The sequence below is a fragment of the Artemia sp. Qi Xiang Cuo genome, chromosome 21 (assembly GCF_049724085.1).
Source record: "Artemia sp. Qi Xiang Cuo chromosome 21, ASM4972408v1, whole genome shotgun sequence".
Taxonomy (NCBI): Eukaryota; Metazoa; Arthropoda; class Branchiopoda; order Anostraca; family Artemiidae; genus Artemia; species Artemia sp. Qi Xiang Cuo.
Window position 1 is genome coordinate 21492122 of NC_142814.1, and position 27417 is coordinate 21519538.

Genomic DNA, 27417 nt, shown 5'->3' on the forward strand with positions numbered 1-27417 from the left:
TATTTTTTTTCTCCTCGTGAAACTGATTTTGTTCATGGAACTTATAGCGTGCTTATTTTTGTTTGTAGAACTTGTTGCATGCTGATTTTTTGTTCGTAAACTTGTTACATGTTGATTTTTTTTTCTTTGTGAAACTTGTACATTAATTTTTCTCCTCGCAAAAGTGATTTTGTTCATGGATCTTGTTGCGTGCTGATTTTTGTTCATGCGAATTTTTGTTAGTGAGACTTGTTCATGTTGATTTTTCACTTCATGAAACTTGCATATTGATTTTTCTCCTCGCGAAACTGGTTTTGTTCACAGAACTTGTGTCATACGATTTTTGTTCGTGGAACTTGTTGCGTGCTAATTTTGTTTGTTCATAAAACCTGTTATATATTGATTTTTTCTTCGTGAAACTTGTACATTGGTTTTTCTCCTAGTGAAACTAATTTTGTTCATGGAACTTTTTTGCCCTGCTGATTTTTGTTCCTGGAACATGTTACGTGCGGATTTTTTATTGTTCGTGAAACTTGTCACGTGCTGATTTTTCTCCTCGTGAAACTGATTTTCTTCATGGAACGTGTCGCGTGCTGACATTTATTCGTGGGAATTGTTGCACGCTGATTTTTTGTTCGTGGAGCTTGTTGAATACTGATTTTTGATCTTGAGACTTATTGCATGTTGGTTTTTCCTCTTCATGGAACTCGTAAATTGATTATTCTCCTCGCGAAACTAATTTTCTTCATTGAACTTGTTGAGTGCTGATTTTAGTCAGTCGAACTCGTTACATGCTGATTTTTGTTTGTGGAATTTGTTGAATGCTGATTTTTTGTTCGTAAACTTGTTACAAGTTTATTTGTCTCTTTATGAAACTTGTACATTGATTTTTCTCCTCGCGAAAGTAATTTTGTTCAGGGAACTTGTTTCGTGCTGATTTTAGTTCAGGCGAATTTCTGTTAGTGAGACTTGTTCATGTTGATTTTTCACTTCATGAATCTTGCACATTGATTTTTCTCTTCACGAAACTGGTTTTGTTCAAGGAACTTGTTGCATGCTGATTTTTGTTCTTGGAAGTTGTTGCGTGCTAATTTCGATTGTTCATAAAACTTGTTACATATTAATTTTTTCTTCGTGAAACTTGTACATTGAATTTTCTCCTAGTGAAACTAATTTTGTTCATAGAACTTTGTTGCCCTGCTGATTTTTGTTCCTGGACCATATTACGCGCTGATTTTGTTTGTTCGTAAAACTTGTCACATATTGATTTTTCTCCTTGTGAAACAAATTTTCTTCGTGGAACTTGTCGCGTGCTGACTTTTATTCGTGGGAATTGCTGCACGCTGTTTTTTTGTTCGTGGAACTTGTTGAGTACTGATTTCTTATCTTGAGATTTATTGCATGTTAATTTTTCCTCTTCATGGAACTCGTAAATTGATTATTCTTCTCGCAAAACTAATTTTCTTCATTGAACTTGTTGCATGTTGATTTTTGTTCGTCGAACTCGTTGCATTCTGATTTTTGTTAGTGGAACTTGTTGCACGATGATTTTTTTTCTCTTCGTGAAACTCGTACATTGATTTTTCTTCATGTGAAACGGATTTTGTTCATGGAGCTTGTTGCCTGCAGATTTTTTTTCGTGAGATTTGTTGCAAGTCAATTTTTCTCTTTGTGAAACTTATACTTTGATTATTGATTTTTCTCCTCATGAAACTAATTTTGTTTATGGAAATTATTGCATGCATATTTTTGTCCCTGGAAGAAGTTGTTTGCTGTTTTTCCTCTTCGTGAAACTTGTCCATTGATTTTTCTCCTCACGAAATTAGTTTTGTTCACGGTGCTTGTCATGCTGATTTTTATTCATAGAACTTGTCGGCTGCTGATTTTTATTCGTGAAACTTCTTCCATGTTGATTTTCTCTTCGTGAAACTTTTACATTCATTTTTCACCTCGTAAAACTAATTTTGTTTATGGAACTGTTACCTACTGATTTTGCTTCGTGGAACAAGTTGCTTGCTGATTTTTTTTTGTGAAACTTCTTGCATGTTGGATTTCCTCCTCGTGAAACATTTACATTGATTTTTTCATCGCTAAAGGGATTTTGTTAAAGAAACTTGCTGCGTAATGATTTATGTTCATGAAACGTTTTGCGTGCTGATTTTTATTGGTGAAACTTGTTGCATGTTGATTAATTTTGTCCGTGAAAATTGTTGCATGTTGATTGTTTTTATCGTAAAACTTGTTGCATTTTGATTTTTCTCTTCGAGAAACTTTTATATTGATTATTCTCCAAGTGAAACTGATTTTGTTAATGGAACTTGATGCTTGCTGATTTTTTTTCGTGGGACATGTTGCATGCTGATTTTTTTTTGGTTTGTAAAACTTGTCACATAATGCTTTTTTCTTCTCGTGAGACTTCTAAATTTATTTTATCATCGTAAACTGATTTCGTTTATGGAACTTGTTGCATTCTGATTTTTTTTAGTGAAACTTGTTTCATGTTTTTTTTTTCCTCGTAAAACTGATTTCTTCGCGGAACTTGTCACGTGCTGATCTTTGTTCGTGAAACCTGTTGCATGTTGATGTTTCACTTCGTGAAAATTGCACATTTATTTATCTCCTCACTAAACTAGTTTGGTTCACGGAACTTGTTGCATGCTGATTTTGCTCGGGGAACTTGTTGCGTGCTGATAATTTTTTTTTACATGTTACATGTTGCTTTTTCTCTTCTTGAAATGTTTACATGGATTTTTCATCTCGTGAAACTAATTTTGTGCATGGAACTTGTTACATGAACATGCTGATTTATGTTCGTGGAACTTGTTGCATGCTGATTTTTTGTTCGTGGAACTTGTTGCACCTTGATTTTTCTCTTTGTGAAGTCGTACATTGATTTTTCTTCATGTGAGACTGATTTTGTTCATGGAACTTGTTGCCTGCAGATTTATGTTCGTGGGACTTGTTGCAAGTCAATTTTTCTCTTTGTGAAACTTGTACATTGATTATTTATTTTTCTCCTCATGAAACTGATTTTTTTGATAGAACTTATTGCATGCATATTTTTTCTCCTCTTGAAACTTGTACATTGCTTTTTCTCATCGCTAAACTGATTTTGTTCATGAAATTGTGGCGTGCTGATATTTTTATTGTTCAAATAAAATGTTACATGTTGTTTTTTCTCTTAATGAAACTCATACATTGCTTTTTTTCCTCGTGAAATTGATATTCTTCATAGGACTTATTGCCTGCTGATTTTGCCTCTGGAACTTGTCGCGTGCTGATTTTTCCTCGTGAAACTTATTACATGTTGTTTTTTCTCTCTTCGTGAAACTTGTACTTTGATTTTGTTTCAAACACGTGAAACTGATTTTGTTCATTGAACTTATAGCCGTGCTGATTTTCATTTCTGGAACTTGTCGCATGATGATTTGTGTTCGTAAACCTTATTACATGTTTATGAAACTTGTACATTGATTTTTCTCCTCGTTAAAGTGATTTTATTGGTGGAACTTGTTGCGTGCTGGTTATTGTTCATGAAACTTATCGCATGCGGATTTTTGTTAGTGAGACTTCTACGCGTTGATTTTTCCCTTTATGAAACTTGCAAATTGATTTACTCTTCGCGAAACGGGTTTTGTTCACGGAACTTATTGCATGCTGGTTTTTGTTCGTGGAAATTGTTGGGCTCTATTTTTTTGTTCATGAGACCTGTTACATGTTGATTTTTCTCTTCGTGAAACGTGTACATTGATGATTCTCCTCGTGAAACTGATTTACTGGAATGTGTCGCGTGCTGATTTTTATTCGTGGGACTTGTTGCACTTTTTTGTTCGTGGAGCTGGTTGAGTACTGATTTTTGATCTTGAGAATTATTACATTTTGATTTTTCCTCTTCACGGATACCGTAAATTGGTTTTTCTGCTCCCGAAACTAATTTTCTTCGTTCAACTTGTTGCGTGCTAATCTATGTTCATGGAACTTGTTCCATGCTAATTTTTTGTTCGTGAAACTTGTTGCACCTTAATTTTTTTTTTTACCTTTGTGAAACTCGTACATTGATTTTTGTCCATGTGAAACTGATTTTGTTCATGGAACTTGTTGCCTGCAGATTTTTTTCCGTGACACTTGTTGCAAGTCAATTTTTTCTCTTTGTGAAACTTGTATATGGATTATTGATTTTTCTCCTTATGAAACTAATTTTGTTCATGGAACTTATTGCACGCATATTTTTTGTCCATCAACAAGTTGCATGCTGATTTTCCTCTTCGTGAAACTTCTAAATTGGTTTTTCTACTCACGAAACTAGTTTTGTTTATGGAACTTGTCGTATGCTAATTTTTATTCATGGAACTTTTCACCTGATGATTTTGATTCGTGAAACTTCTTCCATATTGATTTTTCTCTTCGTGAAACTTTTACATTGATTTTTCACCAAGTGAAACTAATTTTGTTCATGGAACTTGTTACCTGCTGATTTTTATTTGCGGAAAAAGTTGCTTGCTGATTTTTTTTTTGTTCGTGAAACTTATTGCAGGTGGATTTTCTCCTCGTGAATATTTTACATTGATTTTTCTCATCGCTATACAGATTTTGTTCATGAAACTTGCTGCGTACTGATTTATGTTCATGGAACGTTTTGCGTGCTGTTTTTGGTTCAAGAAACTTCTACATTGAATTTCACCTCGTGAAACTAATTTTGTTCATGGAAGTTGTTACATGAACATGCTGATTTATGTTCATGGAACTTTTTGCATGCTAATGTTTTACTCGTTAAACTTGTTGCACCAAAATTTTTGTCTCTTTATGAAACTCATACTTTGATTTTTCTCCATGTGAAACTGATTTTGTTCATGGAACTTGTTGCCTGCAGATCTTTGTTCGTTAGACTTGTTGCAAGTCAATTTTTCTCCTTCTCCCCATTAAACTGATTTGCTCATGGAACTTATTACATCCATATTTTTTGTCCATAGAAGAAGTTGCGTGCTGATTTTCCTCTTCGTGGAACTTGTACATTGATTTTCCTCCTCAAAAAACTGGTTTTCTTTATGGAACTTGTCGCATGCTGATTTTTATTCATGGAACTGGTCACCTGCTACTTTTTATTCGTCAAACTTAGAAACGTAGAAGAAGTTGCGTGCTGATTTTTCTCTTCGTGAAATTTGTACATTGATTTTTTTACCTCGTGAAACTAATATTGTTCATAGAAAATGGTACCTTCCGATTTTCTTCGTGGAACAAGTTGCTTGCTGAATTTTTTTGTTCTTAAAACTTCTTGCAGGTTTGATTTTCTCCTCGTGAAACTTGTGCATTGATTTTTCTCATCGCTAAACTGATTTTGTTGATGCAACTTGCTGCGTACTGACTTATGTTCATGGAATGTTTTGCTTGCTTATTTTTGTTCGTGAAACTTGTTACATGTTTTTTTTTTGTCGTGAAACTTGTTGCTTGTTTATTTTTCTTTGCGGCAAACTTGTACATTGGTTATTGGCCTCACTAAACTAGTTTTGTGTTCGGAACTTGTTGTATGCTGATTTTGCTCAAGGACTTGTTGCGTGCTGATATTTTTTTTGTTCAAGAAACCTGTTACATGTTGTTTTTTCTATTCGTGAAACTCGTACATTGATTTTTTATCCTTGTGAAACTCATTTTCTTCATGGAGCTGATTGCCTGCTGATTTTTTTTCGTGGAACTTGATGCGTGCTGATTTTGTTTCTGAAAGATATTGCATGTCGTTTTTTCTCTTCGTGAAACCTGTACTTTGATTATTTTTTTTCTCCTCGTGAAACTGATTATGTTCATTGAGTTTATAGCGCGCTGATTTTTGTTTGTGGAACTTATTGCATGCTAATTTTTGTTCGTAAACTTGTTAAATGTTGATTTTTCTCTTTATGAAGCTTGTACTTTGATTTTTCTCCTCGCGAAAGTGATTTCGTAGGAAACTTGTTGCGTGCTGATTTTTGTTCATGCGGGTTTTTGTTAGTGAGACTTGTTCATGTTAATTTTTCACTTCATGAAACGTGCACATTGATTTTTCTCCTCGTGAAACTGGTTTTTTTCACGAAACTTGTTGCATGCTGACTTATTTTCTTGGAACTCGTTGCGTGCTGATTTATTTGTTCATAAAACATGTTACATATGGATTTTTTTTTCTTCTTGAAACTTGTGCATTGATTTTTTCCTAGCGAAACTGATTTTGTTCATGGAACTTGTTGCCCTCCTGAATTTTGTTCCTAGAACATGTTACGTACTTATTTTTTTTGTTCATGAAACTTGTCACATATTGGTTTTTCTCCTTGTGGAACTTATTTTCTTCATGGAACGTGCCAGGTGCTGATTTTTATTCGTGGGACTTTTTGCATGCTGATTTTTTATTCGTGGAGCTTGTTGAGTACTGATCTTTGATTTTGACACTTAGTGTATGTTGATTTTTCCTCTTCATGGAACTCGTAAATTGAGTATTCTCCAGACGAGACTAACTTTCTTCATTGAACTTGTTACGCGCTGGTTTTTGTTCGTGGATCTCGTTGCATGTTGAGTTTTTGTTCGTGAAACTTTTTGCACCTTGATTTTTTTTTTTCGCTTTGTCAAACTCGTACATTGATTTTTCTCCATGTGAAGCTAATTTTGTTCGTGGAACATCTTGCCTGCAGATTTTTTTCGTGAGACTTGTTGCAAGTCAATTTTTCTCTATGCGTAAATTGTACATTAATTATTTATTTCTCTCCTCTTGAAACTGATTTTATTCGTTGAACTATTTTATGCATATTTTTTGTCCATGGGACAAGTTGCGGGCTGATTTTCCTCTTCGTGAAACTTGTAAATTGATTTTTCTCATCACGAAATTGATTTTGTTCAGGGAACTTTTTGCTTGCTGATTTTTATTCGTGAAAATTCTTCTATGTTGACTGTTCTCTTCGTAAAACTTTTACATTGATTTTTCACCTCGTGAAACTAATTTTGTTAATGGAACTTGCAACTTGTTTATTTTTCTACGTGGAACACGTTGCTTGCTGATTTTGTCTTTGTTCGTGAAATTTCTTACAGGTTGATTTTTCTCCTCTTGAAACTTGTAAATGGATTTTTCTCATCGATAAACTGATTGTGTTCGTGAGACTTGCTGTGTACTGATTTATGTTCATGAAACTTTTTGCGTGCTGATTTTTGTTTGTGAAACTTTTACATTGATTTTTCACCTCGTGAAACTAATTTTGTGCATGGAACTTGTTCCATAAACATGCTGATTTATGAATAAATGAATTTTAGTAATAACCCGTCTTATAATCAACAGAAAAAGACAGAGCCTAAACAAGAAAAGAAAGAAAAAGCAAAGCTGACAAGAAAAAAAATACAAACAGAAAGAACTACATAATAACATAACTATTTGAGAAGCTGGGCCCACTCGTGGTCCAGAAGCTCTAGTTTTTTCATGCAATTCTGAATTACTTCCTACACTGCACTCAGATAATGAGCTATTCCATATTTCACAATAATATAGTGGTTTCCAACAAAAGGCGGCACTTGAAGCAGATATTGGGCATACCTGAAAAAAAACTGACCTTATGTCTTTCTTGTTTCGTGGACTCAGGAGGTTCCAAAAAGGAGACTGGTACAAGACATCAGGCAAAGCTACTGCATTATAAAAATGAGCCAGATATTTACGGATTGAATTGTGATGGCTAGTGACAACACCTGCATAGGCAATGGGCACTTTCTTAGAAAGGTGTTCAACAAGCAAAGACTGGTTTTCTCGAAGATTACGATCAATTGGCAGGCCAAGGTACGTAATGTGTCTTTTCTACATTAAACTGAAAACCTATACCAGCATAACTTTTTTCAAGACGCGAGAAATTATTTTCTAATGAAGAAAGCCACCGAGACAGATTTAAAAGATCATCTGCAAAACCCAAAAGTTACAAGTGAATATGCTTGCAAATGTAATTCGGAGCGATAACCTGATATGCATCGTTAACACTGTTATTATACAAAGTAGGAGGTGTTATAGCCCTTTGCTCAATTCCCTCATGTACTGATATCTCCCCACTAAGTTCACCATGTTGCAAACGAACACTTAGCTTAAGGTTCCTATGCATATCACGTAGTGACCTTACAATAGAAGAACACAAGCCTCGCTTACACAGCTCAACCAAAATATGGGCATGAATCCCAGAGTCAAAAGCTCTCCTGACATCATACTGACCTGAGATCAAAGTTTCTCGCGAGAGATGAGCATCAAGTAATATGTTAACAAGAAGATAAAGTACATGGGTGCTCCTGAGGATTTTTTGAAAACCAAACTGGTGTGGAGGCATCTTCTCATCAAACACAACAGTCTTGAATAGTTTACAAAATACTGAAGATATAGGTACCGGCCGATACGAAGAAGGCTGCTCTTTTGGCTTCCCCTTCTTTAATATAAGTGGGCATCTAACGCTTTATTAAATTTTCTTTTAGTATGGATTCGAATCTCATTCACTATGCACTTCGTGGCTTACTGCTATAATGCCAAACTTACAGCCATAGCTTCGCCGACGCACCAGTCACCGCTATCTCCGGATTTCTAGACTACCCTTTCACCTGCGATCTATTATAGATACGCTTCACAGGAACTTCTACACTCTCTGCGACAGTCAGACCATGCGATATTTCTGCACAGTACATGTTTATCTGCAGACGTATTTCATTTACACTGCAATACGAGTTTGCATTTCTCTACAGCAGATGGAAGGGAAATTTTATTTTACTCAGGATATCACCACAAGTAGCCACAAAGAGATCATTCGTCACTTGTTTCCAGTGACTGTATACACTCCGTTGGGATTTGAACGGAACCAAGAACTTTGGACAGTGTAGTGTTATTGACAATGACAAAGGCAAATGGTCAGAGAATGAAATATCAGCTGCATCTTTTACTTCGTCACTCACAAGGAAGTTCGTTAGCACATGGTCAAGATTTGAGACGATGTTGGAAACACTGATGAATGTATAAGATTTGTCCTTATCAATGACATTTAACTGATCAAGAAGGGAACCTATCATGATTTGAGTCCTTTCAGAATCGGTATTAAGCAGGTCACAGTTGAAGTCCCATATTAATAGAACTTTCGTATTTCCAGGAATTTGAGACTTCATGAAAACGGCTTAGCTGAGTACATGCAGCCGTGGACTTGCTGTCGGAGAGGCTGGATCTATAATTAGTAGGAAGATAGACGTTTATTATCACAGTATAGCAAACTTTAACATCGAGGAAGTGTTTACTTGATGCTAAAAGTTCAGCCTGAAGAGACTTTCTTGCCTAAGGGGCTAAGCCACCAGATGGCCGACCTCTGGATTTCACGCGTTCAGCTGGCCGAATAAGACACTGGAGTCAACTAGAGAACTTGAGCAGGTTAGTACTGTCCTCAGAAAGCAGGTGCTCTTGTATACAAATTACTTCATTTGTTAGGCTCATAGTATCAAGCAGAACTGTTTCTCAAGTGCTTTCCTATTTATATTCCAAGAAAGAATAATACACATTTTGGGATCTTTCAAGTTTTTTCTGTTATCAGGAGAAGCATAGGGATAACATGTGTGCCTAGTCGAATTGCAATTCAGGCACCGAGTAGGATTTTCATAAGGGTTCTCAGGGGAGCTTGTGCGGCAAGTTTCTCCACAGCGGCTACAAGTTTCAACTTCCTTACAGTCCACCACTATGTGCCCCACACGATGACACCGATAATACCTTTGAGGTATTATGTTCGTGGAACTTGTTTCATGCTGATTTTTTGTTGGTGGAACTTGCTGCACCTTTATTTTTTCTCTTTGTGAAACTCGTAGATTTTTTTTATGTGAAACTGATTTTGTTCGTGGAAATTGTTGCCTGCAAAATTTTGTTCGTTGGACTTGTTGCAAGTTAATTTTTATCTTTGTGAAACTTGTACATTGATTATTGATTTTGCTTCTCATGAAACTGATCTTGTTCATGGAACTTATTGCATGCATAGTTCTTGTCCATTAAAGATGTTGCGTGCTGCTTTTCCTCTTCGTGAAACTTGTACATTGCTTTTTCTCCCCATGAAATTGGTTTTGTTCACGAAACTTGTCGCCTGTTGATTTTTATTCGTGAAACTTCTTCCATGTTGACTTTACTCTTCGTGAAACTTTTGACACTCAGAGCATGCGATATTTCTGCACAGTACATGTTTATCTGCAGTCGTATTTCATTTACACTGCTATACGACTTTGCATTTCTCTACAGCAGATGGAAGGGAACTATTATTTTACTCAGGATATCACCACAAGTAGCCGCAATGATTTGATAGTAGATCGTAAATTGTTAATAAAGGTAATCCTGGAAAACACCTTTTATGAGGTTTTTCTTATGATTTGATATAGTGATATTTGCTCTGAGCACAAAACAAAAAAAATATTAAGAATTCCCGCTCTGATCCCCCACACAAAATTAATAAAAATTGAAAAAGGAATCAAAATAGATTTAAGGAAATGCTATAGCGTTCAAATTGGGTTGCCGTACTGTTTTTCCCACTTAAATATTCAAGTTCAATCTGTATTGCACACAAAATTGATAAAATATGGCACCAAAATGAATTTTGAAAAATGCTGTGACGTTCAAATTTTGTTGACATACGCTTTATCTCACTTAAATAATCATGTTCAATCGGTGGGAAAATACATATCCCAGTATGATTGGAAAGAACAAACTGTTTATATACAAAAAATAATGTGCATGAGCCACTTTCCAAAATTATTGTTTTTCAAGTTCTGTGTATCTGACATTTTAACTAGGACAAGCCTCAGGCGTAGAGTCTGTATTATACTCAAGCTTAAGAACCCAAATAAGGTGTGCAGTCTGTCATATAGGTAATCTTTAGAGTCCCAATAAGAGTGTTCATCACGTATTTGGAATGGTCGTACTACTGACTTCTTGGGGGTGTTCAAGGCCGTATCCAGGGGGGTTACCCGGTTTGACCCCCCCCCCCAAATTTTTGACCGAGTTGAAAATTAGTCTAAAAAATAACTGTAAAGGCAAAACCGTACCAGAAAAAAAATTTTAGACAAAGTCCACCGGAAAAAATCGGGTAACCCCCCCCCCCCCGAACAAAAATCCTGGATCCACTCTTGGGGGTGTTTCCCCCTTTTTTGAAAATCAGGAAAAGCTCATAGCTTTTAACAGGTAACACTAAACATAATGAATCTTATATATTTGGTATCAAACAGTTCGTGGTAACGAACTTTAAGTAAGGAGCGACCCGGCTCAATGGTAACCGAATGTCTAAGAAACGTAATTCTGATACCAATAGATACATCAAAAGAATCGAATTTTAATACAGATTTCAAATATATAAGTTTCATCAAGTTTAGTTTTACCTATCAAAAGTTACGTGCCTGAGAAAATTTGGCTGATTTTAGAAAAAAGGGGGAAAGACCCCCTAAAAATTATAGAATCTTAATGAAAATCACACCATCATATTCAGCGTATCAGAGAACCCTAATGCAAAGGTTTCAAGCTCCTATCTACAAAAATGTGGAATTTTCCATTTTTTGCCAGAAGAAAGATCACGGATGCGTGTTTATTTGTTTTTTTGTTTTTTTTTGTTTTTTTGTTTTTTTGTTTTGTTTTTTTCCCCAGGGGTGATCGTATCGACCCAGTGGTCCTAGAATATCGTGGGAGGGCTCACTGGAAGGGAAATTAAAAGTTCTAGTGCCCTTTTTAAGTGACCCAAAAAAATGGAGGGCAACTAGGCCCCCTCCAACACTCATTTTTTTCCCAAAGTCATCTGATCAAAATTTTGAGACAGCCATTTTGTCCAGCATGGTCGAAAATATTATAACTATGTCTTTTAGGATGACTTAATCCCTCGAAGCCCCAGGAGGAGGGCTGAAAGTTATTAACTTTACCCAATGTTAACATATAGTATTGGTTATTGGGACCCGGCTCAATGGTAACCGAAACTCTAGAAAACGGAATTTTGATACCAATAGATACATCCAAAGAACTAGATTTTAATGTATAGTCTAAGTTTATAAGCTTCATCAAGTTCAATCCCATTTACCAAAACTAACGCGCCTGAGAAAAGTTGCCTGACTTTCAAAAAAAGGGAGGAAAACCCCATAAAAATTATAGAACCTTAATGAAAATCACACCGTCATAATGCGCGTATAAGAGAACCCTACTGTAGAGGTTTCAAGCTCCTATCTTGAAAAATGTGGAATTTTGCATTTTTTGCCAGAAGAAAGATCACGGATGCGTGTTTATTTTTATTTATTTTTTTCCCCGGGGATTCGTATCGACCCAGTAGTCCTAGAATATCGTGGGAGGGCTCATTGGAATGGAAATTAAAAGTTCTAGTGTCCTTTTTAAGTAACAAAAAAAATGGAGGGCAACTAGGCCCCCTCCCACGCTCATTGTTTTCCCCAAGTCACCTGATCAAAATTTTGAGATAGCCATTTTGTTCAGCATGTTCGAAAATATTAAAAGTATGTCTTTTTAGATGAGTTAATCCCCCGAAGTTCCCGGGAGGAGGGCTGAAAGTTATGAACTTTACCCAATGTTAACATATAGTATTGGTTATTGGGAAGTATACAGTACAGACGTTTTCTAAGGAGATTTTTCCTGGTAGTGGGGGGGGGGGTCGAGCAGGGACGTACGCAGGGGGGGGCCTCCGGGCCTGGCCCCTCCCCCCCCCCCCGAAATCTCACGATTTTTTTCATTTTCCCATAATTTTCTGATTTTTTTCCCAGAATAATGGGTTTGAACGATTAGCCCCCCCCCCCGAAAAAAATTCCTGCGTACGTGCCTGGGGTCAGAGGTCATGTAGGAGGATCTTTCTATGAAGGAAGTTTTCATGGGGGGAGGGACATTGCCATGAAGGGGACGCCGGACTTCCCAGCATTATTTAAAAAAAGATCAGAAATTAAATATAAAAAAACAACTTTTTCAACTGCAACAGCAGCAACATAAAAACTTTAAACGAACAGAAACTATTACATATATGATTGGTTTTAACCCCTAGTCAATGCCTCACTCTTTAAGCCAGAGATTTTTTAATACTTTCATAAGAGATATTTTTTCTAATTAATGGCCTTTGTGATTAAGCGGTCATTTTTAAAGAAGTGGAACAAAATTTGAACTTTCGCTGAAAGAGCAAGGTATTGACTAGGGGGCGAACCTTCTAATATATGTATTAAAAACATGTGAATATAGAAGTTCGTTACGTAAGGTAATTCGTAAGTTACGTATATTTATTACTAATAAAAACGTTCGAGAAAGCCATTTAACCAAATAAAAGTAAATTAATGTGAAAATTTTGTTTTAATTATTCATGTACTGTGAGCCAAGATCAAAACCTGCATTTATTCAAAAAAGTTCAAAAATTAAATAAAAGTTCAGTTCAGTTCAGTTCATTTTATTTAACATCAAAATACATTTAACAAATATGCCAATACCTGCCCCAAGAAAGATATTAAAAAGCACTTGCGACTGGGCGGGTACATACAACTCATTTACTAATTAATGATTAACTATAAAAAAAACAAAAAAAACAAAAAAAAAACAAAAAAAAAAAAAAACTTAATAATAATAATAATAAAAAAACAAAAAACACTAAAAAACAAAAAAAAAATCAATCTCTCATCAATTCATTTAATAATAATAATAATAAAGATAAATAATAATAATAATAATAATAATAATAAAGAAAAAAACAACAAAAAAAACAAAAAACTATGAACCTTGACCTAACAAATATTTTTTCAATTTATTTTTAAATAACCCCAGGTGCTCAGCCGCCCGAATGCTCTCCGGAATAGAGGTCCACACATTAGGTCCTGAAAATCTAGTATGGAAGCCGGCCCTGGTTCCACTTCTATTCGGAACAATGAAATCACTAGCATGACGAGTTTCATAATGGTGCAAAGACCTATTTTCATTAAAATAATCACGAAAAACCTCTGGACTAACATCATTCCAGCATTGATAAGCAAAAATTCCTATTTGGTAGTCTCGTAGCTGTCCTACATTCAACACTTGCAACTTGTTGAAGCAAGCTGAAGTGTTATTTACACCTTGAACATACCCACCAATAAGACGCATCGCTCTATTTTGAAGAGTCTGAACACGTTTAAAATTCACATAAAAATTACTCGCCCATAACATACAGCCATGCGAAGCATATGGGTGAATCAAAGCATGGTATAAAAGTAATAAAACTCTCTGAGGTAAGAAATTTTTAAAACGACGAATCGCTCCAAGGCCACGTGCAACCTTTGCGGCAACAACATTACTGTGGCGTTTCCCCGAAAAATTAAGATCAATGTAAAACCCAAAGTACCGGATTTCTTGAAGTTGAACTACAGGCTTAATATTAAACAGAATTCTACCATCAATATCACTGGGCTTGCCTACTCTAGAATATACAATAAAATTAGTCTTTGTAACATTAAATGATAACCATCTCAAACTATTAAAAACATGTAAATTTCTCAGAACACAATTCACTTTCAACACAAGACTATCCAAACAACGACTAGAAAACGTAACTGCAGTGTCATCAGCGAATGACGTTAAGCAACAATCTGGAAGATAAAAACTCATGCTATCCACATAAACCAGATACAGAAGTGGACCAAGGACCGATCCCTGTGGCACACCACACGACACTTGATAAGGGGAAGAAAAAGCATCATCAATCATCACTTTAATAGACCTCCCACACAAATAACTTTCAAACCCCTTCAAATAACTTTCAAACCACTTCAAACCTACTCCTTTAACACCTAAGCATTCTAATCTTTGCAATAAAATTTTAAAATCTACCGTGTCAAATGCTTTCCTAAAATCAAAAAATACTGTTAGGGGGATTTCACCTTTTACTAAACAATTATTTACAAAATCAACAAGATGAATGGCAGCATGACTAGTGGAATGACCTTTTCGAAACCCGAATTGGGTATCACTGAGTAGGCTATGTTTCGTGAGATGGTCATATAGACGGCGATGAATAACTTTTTCGAAAATTTTTTACAGTAAAGGGAGCATCGATATTGTTCTTCAATTTCTAGATTTTGACCTGGCACCCCCTTTGTAAGATAGGATAACTTCAGCTGCCTTCAATTCATCTGGAAAGGTATCGGTTTCCGGTGACAAATTAATAATATGTAAAATACATGGTAGTATATAAATTAACACAGCTTTAAAAGTTCTCAGATTCACGCCATCTATCCCAGCAGAATTTCATTTTATATTTTTCACTATTTTAATCACTTCATCACTTGTACACTTTTCAAACTGGAACTCAACAGTATCTCCACGAGAGTCCACGAATTCCTCGCTAATAAAATTTCCCCTGTCCCACCTTACACTCTCTTGAACAGACGAGCCAACCTGAGAATAAAACTGGCCAAAATGATTCACGACCACATTTTATCACTCACATAACTTCCGTTTATATCAATGCAAAGCGACTGACTACTTTTCTGATTTCCCATAAACCCATTAATAACTTGCCATGTGGCTTTGGTATCTGTCTTTCTATCAGAAAACATTTTTTGAAAATACTTCTTCTTTGCTTGCCTTCTCATAGTGGTCACCTTATTTCTAACTCGCTTGAACTCTGCAAAATCTGCGTCATCCTGTATATTAAGATATTCCTCATATAACAAGTTCCTTTTTTTATCATGTCTATTATTGCCTCCGTAATCCACGGCTTGCGGGGATCGTCCCTCTTCTGTTTGGTCAAGCGCAAGGGGCATGTTTTCTCATAAATCGGTTGGAATATATACATGAACTGATTGTGCGCTAGAGAAGAATCACCAGAAATCCCCAGGACCGAGTCCCACTTGATACAGCTCAACTCCTCGGCAAAGCTATTCAGGTTTTGCTTTTTCAGCTCACGTGTCAGTATTTTTTTAGCTGGGATACGTCGTTTTCTAAGACACGTCACATGAGCAATTACCGGAAGATGATCTGAGCCTGGATATACTATCATATCTGAATAGCTTTGACTCAAATAGCTAGGTCCCACGTAAACGTTATCAATTAAAGTCGCAGAATGAGTAGAGATTCGGGTAGGTACACAAGTTAAAGGGTAAAGGTCACTTGAAACCATATAATTAAAAAAATCCAAATTATCACCTGAAAGATCTAAAAGATTATAGTTAAAATCACCCATACAAAAAAAAATTCATGCTTGTAGACGAAACCAACCTCATCAACTCATCAAAACCTGCTACAAACTCATCCAGGCGAGTAGTTAAAAAAAAAAAAATCAGTTAAAAAAAACAAGTTTTTTTTAACTGAAAGTAAGGAGCGACATTAAAACTTAAAACGAAAAGTAATTATTCCGTATATGACAGGGGCTGTCCCCTCCTCAACGCCTTGCTCTTTACGCTAAAGTTTGACTTTCTCACAACTCAATTTTTTTTTTTAAATAAAAAACTTTAGCGTAAAGAGCAAGGCGTTGAGGAGCAGACAGCCCCTTTCATATACGGAAAAATTTCTGTTCGTTTTAATTTTTAATGTCGCTCCTTAATTTCAGTTAAAAACTTGTTTTTTTTATTTAATCAGCTAAAAAATCCAATTTTTGTGATGTATCTATCGGTATCAAAAGTCTGTTTTTTAGAGTTTTGGTTACTATTGGACAGAATCGCTAGTTACTTAAAGTTCTTGCACATGAACTGTTTGATTAAGAATTAAATTCAGTCTCAGATCATCGAAAAAATAGCATTACATATATACATATTTATTTTTAAATGTATATTTAATAGTATTGCATTGTTTGCTCCCCATATATTTTTTATCACGCCGGTTTGGAAGTTTTTTAATAAGATTGAACGCCTTATAATCCGTAGACAGTGTTTTTTAAATATTGTAAGTTCTTTCTTGGCCTTCCGTTATGGATCAAGAATACTTACATACTAGTACTCGTAGTTCAGAAATACAAAGTTTTTGATATTAAGTTGAAAATGGAAGAACTTAGGTTAAGGTTTGATAAGCGTAGAGAATGTATCGTTAATTTTCTTCTTCATTGCATCCGATAGTATTGTATTGTTATTGTTATAGTATTGTAATTCATTAGAGGTGTTTTTATTGTTTCTCTGTATATCTTGTGTTGTATTTTCTTAGTGTGTGTGTGTATTTTTTACTTTTCCCTTTAGTTACTCCTCTATCAGTCTTTTATATTTGTAAAGAGGGTACAAATAAATTATTGTTATTATTATTATTATTATTATTACCATTATTATTATTTTTATTATTATTATTATTATTATTATTATTATTATTATTATTATTATTATTATTATTATTATTATTATTATTATTATTATTATTATTATTGTTATTATCAGATGTTGATACAACTAAAAATTAGTGATATGAAAATAATTGTATGTTATTTAATGGAATCTGTTTCGTTTACACATTCAATAGAGGTATTGTCCTATATGTATTTGAATGATAAAATTTACTCTCTTTTATCATCAGCTGTGCTCCTAATCATAAGTTCAGACATAATAGAAGGAAAAACTATTGTCAAACAAAATATGAAAGGAAAACTAAATTATGCTAAACTAATCCCCTTTGATCTATTTCGAAGGTATACAAAGGAATACTGAATAACTTGTAATTATTTAGCCATCTATAAACAAAATCTACGTCATCACAGCCGTCTTAGCTGGTGTAATAAGAGTCAGAAGGATCCTAACCTTTGAGACTTTAAACAAAAATTGCGAAGAGCAAATTTCGGAGATTGCGGGAAGCTAATACTAGAAAGTTCCAGCCGAGTGGTTAGCACGCTAGACTTGAAATCATATATTCGTGAGGTCGGGGGTTCAAGTTCTAGTGTCGCTGGCTGTTTGGTTGGGAACGGGGGTCATTGGTATGACTCTGCGATCATAGTCAGAGTGGATGCAGCTCTAAATGGGTACCTGGAAAAATCTGGGAAGGAAAACAGGAAGGGTGTCCAGAAACACAGGAAAGCTGGCCCCTAGCCCGCCATTGCCCTTCCTGGCTGAAGGACCATGAAATGAAGATCAGAAGTACCGGTAAGATCAAAGCTGTATATTCTTCTCTCTCTCTCTCTTTTGATACTAAACAAATATTATCTTACCTCTCCATTAAAGATTGCAGCGAAAGATGTGCCATCGCAAGATGGTTGAAGAAACGTAACCATTAATTGTTTATCATCGGCTTGAAAGATTTTTGAACACTTGGTATTTGGTATCACAGACTCTGTTATTTCATCAGTCGCAGTTCTTTCGTCTTTTTCTTCTAGAATTCGGCTCACTATCTGTTTAGAAAGCCAATAAAAAAGCTAAAGTTAGGATTATTGCAATGACTTTTACTGTCTATAAAAGAAACTTTCCATAATTCAATAAACTTAATATCTTCATCAATAGTATCAATAGTATCTATCTTCAGCTTGTTTGGAAGAATTAAATTAATCTTATTGTTTACTCTTCTTCTGAAAAATTTAGCTCTTGGGAGAGCTGCCTCATATATGTCTTCCTCCTAAGTTGCTATGCCAATCGTAGGGAAGGGAATTCCCCTTGAATGTTTTGCCCCACCCCACCCCACCCCCCCCCCCTGCTAGGCTTCGAAAAATACCTTTTATGTTCTTTCCATTGAAAAATAATGTTTTTTTTTATTTTCATTGAACAAGTCGAGGATAAACAAACTCACCCCCCTTTTATTATAAAAAATACACTTTGCCCCTCCCCCCACTAATATTTTCCTGACTTGGAGCCATCGCTCTTAAGAATTAAATCGAAGAAATAATCGATAGAAATTGCATCCCCACATAACGAGCCATTGAAGTTTATTGTACTCTGACGCACTATAAGGAAGAGCTAATTACCAAATACACTCCGAGGTTGCGAATGAATTTTCTGTGTTCATACCATCTTTCTGGAAAAGCTAAAATTAACTAGACCTAATTACATTAAACTTTATGGAACTCTGTTTAAGAGTTGTACACTTGTCCCTTGGGTTTGGTTCTAAAGCGATTGGTTGGTCAGGTCTGTTTTCAGTGTGGATGTTAATTATCTAGTTTGACTTCTTGGAGGTGGATTTAGTGTAGATAATCTAAACTTTTGGATAGAGAAAGATTAATGCCCGTGCCACATCATAGTCACGTCTATCGATAAAGAAAGCCAAATATCATGAATAAGAAGGTAGTTTCTGTGATTTTAGTGTCACACTTGTATTTAAAAAGGAAAATATTAAAAATGCAAGAAATGAGTTTAAAGAGTGTGGACCAGCTGTAATTTGTGTCAATCCATTCTCTACTAATACTAAGTCTTCTGAACTTTTATTAGATTCCTCTCCCAGATAGAAAAACCGCTATTCTAAGTTTCCATCTTTTCTAATTTTAAAAATTATGCCTTAAACCTTGACTCTGGTTGGTCAATCAAGAAATTTATGTTCGAAATTTGAACAATGTTCAACTCGATAAATTTCGAACGCGGAACGTAATTGGCGCTGTAGTCGTGCGTAATTTTCATTTTATCGACAATTGTGACTATAATGTGGCACGGGCATAAAATATAATGTGGCATAAAAAAAATTACTCGTCAGATAGCTGATCAATTTGACAGGGAGATCCAAGCCTTGCAATAGCGTTTCTTCTTCTTTTTCTGACCCCTCCCTTGCCTCTCCCTCTATTTTCTTTTGATCGAAAGTAAAGCTCAAATCTAAAACTAATGGAATTTGGTCTAAATGATTTGAGTTCTGTTTTGTCCTGCAGATTTATGTATTTAATTGAACAAATTGAGCTACAAAAATGCCATTGTGTGCGTATATAATACAACAGTCTATAAACTGCATGCTGGAAAATTTTAAAAACAGGAAGAATGAGGAAAAAGTTTTTTGGTATGGAACACCAACAAATAACAACAGCATAATTTATTCCTCTCGCTTATCTTTCGCCAATCCTAACCAACTACTATAATTACTAATTCCTCTTAGATCCAAATTTCTTTACCATAATAACTTCTATTATAACTCCCATTGATAATCGTTTGCCGAAAGTTACTTATGCTGTATATGTAAAACTTTAAAAGTCAGTTTTTCTTTAAGAGAAAATTAACATCCTTGTCATTATTTACTTTACAGCCTATAATTCTAATTTAAAGATCTTAAGATTATCTTTGACTGTGATGTGGTTACTTTGAGTAATTATAAAGATAATTAGAGCATAATGGTGGGTGTATAGGATGGTTCTTTTAAACTATTATGTAACTGCTTACAGCTAGTGTTAGTGTTGCTTACAGCTAACTTTAAACGACCTTATATATTCTGTAGGGTATTAAGGCTCATCTTGGACTATTTATAAATGTTTCGAAATTATCAAAAATAAGAAGGCGTCTCATCTCAGTCTTTTAGAAGATTTTATATGCTCCGTAGTCAGAGGTAATTTTAAATCATTTATAAATTTTGTGAAATTATTTTAGGTTTTTAGCTACTGCCTGCTTTTAAGCCCGATAGCATATTTTAAGCTAAAAACTATTAAGATTTAGATTTAATGATTTAGATGTAAATCCCTACATCCCTTGCTTTCGGAAAGTTGGACACCTTTCGGGTATAAAAATAGCTTTCCAGGAGAGCAAAAAAAAACATCTGGAAAACTAAGTGCCTCGGCTTATCTTGGACTCCCCGATGAGCTCTCCGTCACTAAATTGGAGGGACATATAGTATAAGAAAGTATTAGATCCAGTCATTCTATTATGTTTTGTTTACTAATTGCTTACCCTCATGTGGACATCGACGATTTTTAATCTCTTACAACCTGAATTTACATAACTGCGATGATTTGAATTCAATTTTATATAAGTTAATCAACCAGAGCTCCTTTAAGCCACTTTTTCATATTCTAGAAATATAATATCTAAAAACTTTTACTCACTCTCGTAGCCTTTAAGATCGACGGCCTCAAATCGGACACCGACGTTTTCTTCAGCATGTTACCTGAGTCACAGTCTTCTGAACCAGATCCAATAATTTCCTAAAAAATATTCGTTTTTCTTTCCTTTCCACTTAAATTTTTCGCTTACATGCACACCTATGGACAAAGTGGCTCAATTTTTATTTTCATTTTTTTTGCATTTGTTTTTTTGTATTTTTTTTTTTATATATATATATATATATATATATCTTATATATATATATATATATATATATATATATATATATATATATATATATATATATATATATATATATATATATATATATATATATATATATATATATATATATATATATATATATATATATATATATATATATATATATATATATATGTGAATGAATGAATGAATGATTTTTATTACCCGTCTTTAACAATACAAAAAAGTAAAAGTGGAGTAGAAAGAAAATGAAAAGAAACCAACAAAACACATCGAACGAACGAACAACTTAAATTAATAGTTCAAAAACTAAAAAAAAAAAAAAAAAAAAAAAAAAAAAAAAAAATGGCGAAACTATTTACATAAAAACACAACCATTACACATTGCTGACTATAGCTTCATAAATATTATGCATTGGGTCTAAAGACTTCAGAAACTTTTCCCTCCTGGTCGCGATCACGACGAAGGGGTCATCGAGTTCGTAACGTGCTGAAATAGGCGGTGATGATAAAGCCACTTGGCGAATGCCTTACTGTAATGGTATGAGGAAATCGGATACAGTCGGGCTCTGGTTTTTTACTACCCTTACTCTAACCTTCAACTTAAAATACATGTTCCTATGTGTAGCAATTATAGATCTGTCAAGACTTCTCATAAACGCAGATACAAGCAGTTGTGCATGGATACCCGAATCAAAAGCCCTGCGGACGTCGTGGCCTGCATGTACCACGGATTCCCCTTTAGCATCTACGTCCAACAAAACATTAGATAATAGGCTATGCACGTGCTAACGGCTAATAATTCTCATGAAACCGAACTGCGAATATGGCGTACTACAAACATACTCTATCTCCTTAATAATTAGTAACTCCATCAATTTACAAAAAACGGGAGCAACGGCTATCGGGTGGTAAGAACAACATTCAGATGGGTCTTTATCTTTCTTGATGACAGGGGTAATTACACCGGTACAAAAAATATCTGGCACTAGACCGCAACTAAAAATCATTTGGAACATAAATGCTAGATGTACTGTGAACAGTTCACTACCAAGAATCAGATGCATACCACAAATATTATCCTACTCCTTTATAGTACTTCTTTTTTAGTTTAAGGATAGCCGAACGAACATCCAACACACTCACTACGTGGCCAAGACCCGGTTCCAAAGATTCTAAACAGAGATCAAGATCTCTCTCAAACTTGCACTCCAATTCAGGATCATGTGAAGCAAACTCGCTCGTGAAATAACTATTCCGTTCACTTTCACTAGGGGCGGATTCGTTACTGGGCGCTTTTGCAGATCGATTCTTCTTTATGAATTTCAAAACTTGATTTGGATTGACTCTTAGCACTCACTGTTTTCATCAATCACACGAAAGCGATGTGAGGCGAGATATTTGGAGAACTATCGCTTTCTATACAATGGAACACTGTTTACGCGACGCCTTGTTTAGGACGGCCCGAATCAATCCACAAACTATACCACATTTTAGCTTGTTGACACGCATTAACCAAAGCTGGACTTTCCAACCATCCTGGAACTTCTGACCCAATTCTCACTTTACCAATAGGAACCGCGGTTTTACCTGCACAGCGCAAGGCGTGGGCTATTTCACAACATGTAGGTATTTAGAAGTATTTGTTTCTCATCACATGCAATCGGCCTGCATAGGAGTAGTATATATATATATATATATATATATATATATATATATATATATATATATATATATATATATATATATATATATATATATATATATATATATATATATATATATATATATATATATATATATGAGCAATAATTGTATGTGAATATATTCTATTTCTCAAAAACAGCTCCATATTTTTTTCAGGAAATTGGTATCTTGGGATAACCTCCCATGGAAAAACGATCTAAATAGGTCAGAAGCCTGAGGAAATTCTTTAAGAGCCTTAATTTTCATTTTTGCACATGACCTAATGTACTATGTTAGTACTTCATATAAGCTTTTCTTGTGACATCATATATGATATCATATAAGCATTTTCTTATATGATGTCATGTACAGCATAAATAAGGCCAACGCAACATTTATTTATATAATATAATGTCTGTTGGAAGGCCCAGATAACGAAAATTTGCAGTTGCAGTTTTTGTAAATGATGATTATTTGGAAGGAACACCTGAACTATCAAACGTAATAAAATCCAAAATGCGACATCCTGGACCATCAATTGTGACAACACCAATATGGGCCGCTAAAGCAAAGGCCATTGCTATATTGTCTGAACTAAACAAACTCCAAAAACGTGTCAAAGATATAAATGAAGAGCAAAGACACGGGCGGTTAGAAGATATGCAAAAACTACTATTAGAGCGTGTTAAAAATGAAAATGAAGAGCAAAGACACACGCGGTTAGAAGATTATATCGCCTTATTCTCCAACAATGCGAATATTACAAAATCCCTATAATCAATTTGTTATTTGTATTTTTGGCTTCTTTTAAATCTCTAACCTGCGAAAACCTCCGGCTAATTATGTTGGAAGAAGGCAGACCGGTTGATTTCATGATACTGTAAGCGGCCTGAACAAAACCTTGCACCTCAATTACAAAAATGCTTGGTAAAAAAGTTAGGCCCTTTATTATTAAAAGTATTGTGAGACGGGGGGGCATATTGTCCCCTGTTCTTTATCGCAACTCCATAGATTGGATTCTAGAAAATGCGCTCTCGAGTTTTGATGGTGTTGTTATGGGATTGGGCATTAACGTGTCTGACCCAGACTACGCGGACGACATCTATGCTCTTGCCGCCCAAGCAATGTTAAATGAAATAGCACATTTCTCTCAGCTACTGGGTATGAAAATCAACACGGCCAAAACTAAAGTCATGGACCTAAACATGCACTCAGATTATCAGCTTTTGCTTTACAGACAGGAACTGGAAAAAGTTAATAGCTTCACTTATCTTGCCTCACTAATAGACTCTCGTAGAGGCTGTGACCTTGACGTGCAGAACAGAATCAACAAAGCACAAGCCATATTCTCTCAACTCTGCCACCATCTTTGGATCCGGCGGGAGATCAGTATGAAGACAAAACTTTCTGTTTATAAAGCGGCTGTTAGATCTGTTCTCTTCTATGCAGTCAAAACTTGGCAACTGAAGGCGGTTCATCTCATGATTTAGAAGTCTTGGGCCACCGCTGTCTACGAAAAATACTGAGGATTCAATACTCCGACAGAAACTCAAATGTTGATGTTCCCCACCGCTGCTGTAACATCGAACCCACCGCCATGATTGTCAAACAGAGAAGACTGCGTTGCCTTGGTCATGTCCTTAGAAGACCCAATGACCGCATCATAAAGCAAGTGCTTCTAGCTGCCCCATTGCCAAATTGGCGCAGGCGACCTGGCGGTCAATTTAAGAATTGGTGGACAACTGCCAAAAACGATCTCGACCCCATTGGCGGATTTCGAAGTTTGGCAGAAAGTGGGAGAGCTGCTGGCTCCGGTTTGCTGAAGAGATGGCACAAGATCGCGATAAATGGGAGTCAATCATACGTAGTCTTCTAGATGCCGGGTGAGGCGTCCGCGTCTGGTCCCGCAACAAGTACAAGTACAAGTAGTACGGTTAGAAGACATACGACACCGAGCAATTGAGCGAGTCAAAAATGAAAATGAAGAGCAGAGACACACACAGTTAGAAGACATGCGACACCTAGCATGTGAGCAAGTCAAAAATGAAAAAGAAGAGCAAATACGCACGCGGTTAGAAGAACAGCGGCATCTTGTCAAAAATGAAAATGAAGAGCAAAGACAAATGCGGCTAGAAAACAAGCGAAAATGAACATGTGAGCGAATCAATGAAAATCAACCTGGACAGCGAATCACAACGTGTCAAAATTGAAAATGATAGATGATGATTGGGTTTGGGATTTTGACATGGATAAATTCATCAATGCCTACCATACCCTTGTTAAAAAAAACAAAGGTTCGGCCATATGTCTTTCATAATGACGAAATATAAGCCGGGATGTAACGAACCAAACAAAGTGAAAATGGTAGCGATGATGATTGGGTTTTGGATTTTGACACGGATAAGATCATAAATATCTACCATACCTTTGAAAATATCTACCATACCTTTGAAAATCAAAAATATGGACTGGATAAAACATTGGAAGAGAAAGAAGTGTTTGTCCCACCACCAGAACAACTAAAAGTAACAAAGCTTCGGCGATATGTCTTTCATAATGACAAAAGACAAGCCAAGGCAAAAAAAGAAGTCTTTGTCCCACCACCTGGACAATTCAAAGAAACAAAAGTGGTCTTCAATGCCCTCCATACCTTTGAAAACCAAAAACCAGACTAAATAAATCACTGGAAGGAAAAGACGTTTTGGTGACAAGCCAAGTAAACGGAGATAGTTGACAAAAGCCACCCTAGCAGTCTTTGTTCTTGACGAACATTGTCAAAATGGCCATACCCAAAGGCCTCAATGCCACCAGACTGAAGAAATACCTGAGAAGGAACCAAATACAAGGTGAGATTTTTTCTAGACAAAGGGCCGCTTTTCCACTGGGTTTTCAGCTCAAATTTTGAACTAGAAACGTAAAGTTTGTAAAAATAATGTATTTAACAAGCACATATTTTAATGTACAAGTAAATTAAGTCATATATTATCACTCAGAATCTTCCGAGCTAAGCGAGGCCATTTGCCCTTCATAGTCACTAATAAATACAAACAAAATCAAAAATGGTGATACGGGGACATAAGCTTTAAGTTGTAAAACGCATTCATGAAAGTGAAGGCATTTGTAAGCTCACTGAAACTAAAATGGGAAACGAGCAAAAATAATATTTAAATTTTTCGCCCAAAAGATTGCTTAGGATGTCTGGATCAAAATAGGGGTGATACATCTTCCTGGCTTCTCAAACAGAAATCCAGATGCATAGCCTAACTGAGGTAGAAGGGTGAAAACAGCGCAGTCGATTTAGTTTTGAAGAATACTGGCAAACTTGCAAAATAGTTGCCCTTTGAAATTACTGAGCCGAATCAAATTCCCTTAATGAAGCCATAATAGACATAAACAAATTTATTGTTGACACTTATTTACTTTCTTTCATTGTAAAATGTTCACTATCTAATCTAGTGCAAGCCTGATAGTGACATCAGTCAAGATAAATAGTTTGACCAGATTACCTTTATATTTGTGTCCTTAATGTTCAGTCATTTGGCTATCAAGATTATGTTTCAGTCCAAACAAAACTGATTATAATTTGCCCATTTAAACTCTAGGTCAGACATTCTTTTGTTAATACCCTGAACCTTTAAACTGTTCAGGGTTCACAGTCTGTTCATATTTCATCCAGACGTTAAGGATAAAGGATAAATCCACAATCAAACAATTCGCGATAATGAAATTTGTAAAGTTTAACCTTTGTAAAATAAAATAGCGGAGGCCCGATGGCGATAAAACAAAATTAATTTGATACTTATTCTAGAAATGTAAATTCATTTTGTTTAAAGTTACACATCAAAAGCTAGTGTTAAAAGAAGTTGTCACAGAATTTTAAGGGAAGGTTAAATTATGGAAATAGGAAAGAGTGGTCTAGCTAAAAAGCAAACCTACGAATCCAACGTATCTATTATATCAACCCTTTATCTACGAAAATTTATACATTCTAAGTAGTAATGCCTCACTGCTTTTAAACTTACAGGTGCCAAGATTCCCATAGGATTTTAAACTCACAGATAGTAGATTTCATAGGATTTTAAACGCATGTCCTGTGACGTCACACGACACACCCCTGTTTCCTTGACATAGCTGGCAAGATTCCCATGACATGCCCTGTTTCCGTGACAAGGTGAAATATCGATGAGGCAATCTTGTTTTAGTATTAGAAGGAACACACGTGGGAAGATTCCCATAACACCCAGGATTTTGATGGTGCCCGGCTTTTAAACGGTCAGCAGGTGTTTAGTAATTGGAGTTGAGGGTAATGCGTGACTTAGTGGATTTATCGAAAATAGCTTAATTACGGTGCATACATGGGTGTTGTGTAATGACAGTGCACATACTGCGTAATGACAGCACACACGTCAGTCTTATGTAATGACAGCGTACACTTGGGTCTTATGTAATGACGGCACACACGTGAGTGCTGCGTAATGACAGTGTGCATCTTAGGTAATGGCAGGGCAAACATCATTGTCACATAGTACTTTTTGAGGTTTTATTTTTCGTCGAGATATTCAAGGTGTTTCATCTTTATTTTCAAGGCGTTTTTTTCTTTCATGATGTTTCTTTTTTTTTCTTTCGAAGGCG

At 35.5% G+C, this 27417-nt stretch overlaps 1 protein-coding gene across 1 annotated transcript in view; it reads right to left on the reverse strand.

Annotated features, from left to right (window-relative positions):
• LOC148939339 (uncharacterized) overlaps window positions 1–27417 on the reverse strand; it is a 156800-nt gene that overhangs the window by 84427 nt on the left and 44956 nt on the right. Inside the window, exons 3-4 of the mRNA XM_089106851.1 lie at window positions 20877–20975; window positions 18084–18263 (exon numbers count right to left, since the gene is read on the reverse strand). Coding sequence (XP_088962977.1) covers window positions 18084–18263; window positions 20877–20975 — 279 coding nt within the window. The remainder of the gene's footprint in view (window positions 1–18083; window positions 18264–20876; window positions 20976–27417) is intronic.